We start from the raw sequence: 4763 nt of genomic DNA, 5'->3' as shown, positions 1-4763 counted from the left end.
TCAATTTGTTTTTTTTTTAAAAAATGACTTCAAAAAGTGATTATATATTTTTTTAATGGGAACAACATTTTGTAACTCCCTAAATTCGTGTTCAAACTTCAAGATAATAGTCGTTTGATTGAGCCGCAAGAATATTTGACCCCAAAAGAAAATAAAAAAGGGTAAAAATTAGACTCTCCTGTCCTTATCTTATCTTATTTTTCTTTTTATGTTCTAGACCACTCAGAAAAAGAAAATAAAAAAAGGAATTGAAGATCACCGAGCTGTAACTTTCTCATTTCCTAAATAAGTCAACAAGATAAATACCAAGTCTTCCATCTTAGCGTTTTTTTTTTTCTAAATTATTTTAAAAAGGTCTTCTATCTTAGACTTGGAAATTGGAAATTGGAAATTCGTCAGCTTCGGTGGCCGGTGGACCCCACATACTGTTCACATAGTGGCTTCTCATTTCACTCTTATGAACAAAAAAACAGAGAAGAGTAAAACCCCCTTTTTCAGCTGCAACTTCTCGCCCATACCTTCAAGTTATGTCGTCAAACTCAATTTTCATAGCTTAATTCCTTCAAATTCTCCAAAAATGGATTCTCCAGTGAAATGGGTATTCATATTTACACTATTTTCATTCATAAATCGATCAGTTTCTGATCCAAGAGCTACAGAAGCAGCTTTAATATGTACAAACAGAACAGCTTCACAAACTGATCGTCAAGTTTATGTAGCCAGTTTTTTAGCAGCCATGGATTCCGTTACGCCCCTAGTTGCACGGCAACAATATGGAGCTGTAATAAATGGAACAGGAAATAATACAGTTTACGCTTATGGTGAGTGCATGAAAGACTTATCACAAAGAGATTGTAATCTCTGTTTTGCTCAGTGTAAAACACAAATCCTAAGGTGCTTACCATTTCAAAGATTGATTACTGGTGGGAGATTATTTTATGATGGGTGTTTTTTAAGGTATGATTATTATAAGTTCTTTAATGAAAGTGTGAGTTCTGTGGATAGGACAATTTGTGGGAACAGGAGTTTTTCAGGGGATCAGAGTTTATTTAAGGAAAATGTTGGGAAATTAGTGAGGAATTTGGAGGTGGGAGGTTTGAGGAATGATGGGTATTTAACGGCGGTTGTGGGTACTGGGAATTTGACTGTTTATGGGTTGGCTCAGTGTTGGGAATTTGTGAATGGGAGTGCTTGTCAAAGGTGTCTTTCTGATGCAGTTTCAAAGATTGGTTCTTGTCATCCTAAGGAAGAAGGGAGGGTGTTGAATACTGGTTGTTATGTTAGGTATTCTACTCAGAAGTTCTTTAACAATTCTGCAAGTGATACTCCTCCTATTGGAAATGGGGGTAAGTTCTAAATTCTTTATGGGCCAAACACATGAATATTTCTTTTAGTATGAAATTTGAATCCAAGACCTCTAATTTATGTGGTCACATTATGATTAATTATCAGGAGGATCGAGTCGCTTGGCTGTTATTCTCGCAACAACCCTGGGTATTTCTGCTTTCTTACTATTTGTGTCGGCTGTTTCATTCTTTATGCGGAAGAAGGTTTTGAGACAAAAGAGAGGTACTAATTTCAAAGTCAATCATTTTCATTCTTGTGATTGATCAAATGGAAATTTGACTTGAATTTGCTTTGATAATGTAGAGAAGAAGCAGCTAGGAGCGCTCATAAGAACAGTTAATAAATCAAAACTGAATATATCCTATGAAACCCTTGAGAAGGCAGCAAATTACTTTAACAACTCCAATAAATTGGGACAAGGAGGTTCTGGTTCTGTTTACAAGGTAATTTCTCTTTGAACATTATTTTCTTATCGCAAAGACTTGTGTCTTATGATAGTCGTGTTTCCACATGAAATAGGGGATCTTGCCGGATGGTCAGGTTGTTGCTATAAAGAGGCTCTTCTTCAATACGAGGCAATGGGTTGATCATTTCTTTAATGAGGTCAATTTGATTAGCGGCATACATCACAAAAACCTAGTAAAGCTGTTGGGGTGCAGCATTACAGGGCCAGAAAGTCTTCTAGTGTATGAGTACGTGCCCAATCATAGTCTTCTGGATTACGTCTTTGGTAAGTATCGCATCCAACCTTAATTATGAACTCTTAAATTAGTGTAAAATGACTTTGATTTGCACTGAATCAGACACAAAGAACCTTCAGCCACTTACATGGGATCAAAGATACAAAATTGTATTGGGTACTGCTGAGGGCTTGGCCTATCTTCATGAAGAATCAAAGTTGAGGATCATTCACAGAGACATAAAGTTGAGCAATGTTCTTCTAGATGAAGATTTCACGCCAAAAATTGCTGATTTTGGTCTAGCCAGGTTATTTCCTGAAGACAGGACTCATATTAGCACAGCTATTGCTGGTACACTGTAAGTTTGGGTTATTCTTACTTTTTCTTTAACCAGTGAGGATTAAACACTATAGACAAATTGTTTGCTGAAATGATTAAATCTCGATACAGTAAGAAGTGTTGGATCTGTTTTACTTAGCTATATCATCGCTAAGGTCTTGCTATTAAATCTCTATAATTTTGCCATGTTTCCGGGAGATGAGACCTTTCACTTATGTATAACTTAATGTAAAAGTAGGTTTTTCGCTAGTATAAGTTAACTACTGCATATATAGTTTTAGGGGTTCTATTTTTTCTGTCCACTTCTGGTCGTTGAACTTCCTTTGATATTATTAAAAGAAGTAATCAGATTTAAAATTGCAGCGGTTACATGGCTCCAGAGTACATTGTACGTGGCAAACTGACTGAGAAAGCTGATGTTTATAGTTTCGGTGTTCTTGTTATCGAACTCGTGTGTGGAAAGAAGAACAATTATGTTTTCCAGAACACAAATTCTCTTCTGCAGCAGGTACTTTCTTGTGATATATCATCTGTCCATAATGGACATTAATAATCATAATACTTACTAAACTCATTTCGTTGTGGTTTCTAGTTGTGGAACTTGTATGGAATTGGAAAATCTTGTGAAGCAGTTGATCCTTCGTTAGAGGGTAACTTCAATGAAGAGGAGGCGTCTAAGCTGCTTCAAGTAGGTCTGCTTTGTGTACAGGCATCAGCAGAATTGCGACCCTCCATGTCGAGCGTCGTGAAAATGCTTACCGACAACCATGAAATTCTTCAGCCAACACAACCACCATTCCTCAACTCTGGAAGTTCAGAATTTAGTCCATTTAATCTGCACGGCAAAAGATTTTTCGGTCAACCAAGCTCCTCTACACAATCTTCTGGGAATAAATTGACAGAGAGTTGGATCGATCCTAGATAAACTAAGGTGATCAAGAATTTTGACTTGACTCGATGATCATCCGGAATTGGCATTGGATTTTTGTTCTCAGCAAAGGCCAAATCTTTGAAGGTGAATTGTTCAGCCAACTCAAGTTTGTGTCTGTGATCACACATTATGATTTGAGCTAATGAGCTTAACATTGACTAGCACTCACCCTCCATTTTTCAGCTGATATTTGGTATAGTCTGATTTAGTCAAATTCGTTTTGTGAATATCCTATAGAGCCTACTTCCTTTTCCCTAAAGTAAAGCTGTTGTATAATGCCTGAATTGTGATACAGTATCTGCAGCTGTAGCAATGAACATCATCTATTGTGATAGATTTTCGAGTAGTAATTTTCAATAAAGATTAGGCTTCACAATTATCATAATATTGTCTTGATTTTGATCGGTAGATTGTTTCAGAACTATCATTCGAACCCACAAAAGAAAAGAACAATAGATCAAATGATCAAGTCTTGCAGACACTATTTTGGTTTTTTTAGGAGTTGCTCATTCATATAATGGAGAAGTACAAAAGTGGAGTTTTACAGTTCCAGTCACTCGTGAACTGTCAGTGTATATACTTAAATCTTTGGTAATATATCATTTAAAATGACAAAAATTATAGTCTCTGTAATGTGCTATTTCAGGTCATAATTGGTTGGATTTACCCAAAAATACATGCTGGGACAGGGTGCTTGCTTAATTTCTGAGCAAATGTTCAACAGCTAGAACCTCTTATTTTATAAGTTATAATCCAGCAGAGTGTGAAAGGGAACTTTGTTGACTCATTCAAAATCAAATTCCCTATTTGGAGTTTACTATAAAGTGGTACGCTTGTATTATTTAGCATAACACTTGCTAGCTTATTTTAGGAGGTATGGACCTCAATGGAACTCTATTGCTATTTGCTAGTTGTGTTGTGTACTGTACGTGACCCAAAAGGAATATTGCTAGGTAGCTAGTTGATGTTTGTTATAATTATTATTACTAAACAGAGCTAAAATTGCTAAAGCAAGTCCAATTTATGTGATGGATAATCGTTCTATGACATTTAATTTTGAAATTTACTAAAATTGACTAGTTTATCAATCCTTTTGTCATATTCGTGGATTGAAGAAAATTTATTTTGCCCCTTCACATAAACACGTGCAACTTATTGTACTTTAACTTAAGCATCGCAATCGTTAATATACTTGGTCTGACAGCTATAACATCTTAAGGAGTCACAGTCACTAACTATTGCAAGTTGTTTGTATTATATATATAATGAAGATACTTAACATTATCAACATTTTTGTATCATGTACGTTGACCTGCAGGGAGGAATCTCATACACCAAGTCAAGTGGATTTGTCCTCTCAATTGTCAGTGTGATTCTATTTAGTATTGTATTAAATGTTAACGTATTTGCATATCACATGATATAACATTATTGAGCAATTTGGGTGAAAGAGGGTCTTTTTTAGC

The 4763-nt window shown here is 35.6% G+C and overlaps 1 protein-coding gene across 1 annotated transcript; it reads left to right on the top strand.

The window, feature by feature from the left end:
* The first annotated feature begins 457 nt into the window (after positions 1–457).
* LOC107787393 (cysteine-rich receptor-like protein kinase 3) lies at positions 458–3673 on the top strand. Its single transcript, XM_016608954.2, has 7 exons — positions 458–1346; positions 1453–1569; positions 1651–1790; positions 1867–2077; positions 2151–2385; positions 2730–2874; positions 2959–3673. The coding sequence occupies exons 1-7, from the start codon at positions 458–460 to the stop codon at positions 3289–3291; spliced, it is 2070 nt and encodes a 689-aa protein (XP_016464440.2). The 3' UTR covers positions 3292–3673.
* Positions 3674–4763: the final 1090 nt, after the last annotated feature.

The sequence above is a fragment of the Nicotiana tabacum genome, chromosome 24 (assembly GCF_000715075.1).
Source record: "Nicotiana tabacum cultivar K326 chromosome 24, ASM71507v2, whole genome shotgun sequence".
NCBI classification, from domain to species: Eukaryota; Viridiplantae; Streptophyta; class Magnoliopsida; order Solanales; family Solanaceae; genus Nicotiana; species Nicotiana tabacum.
The sequence above is the reverse complement of the archived record's forward strand: the minus strand, read 5'-3'. Positions and strand labels throughout refer to the sequence as shown.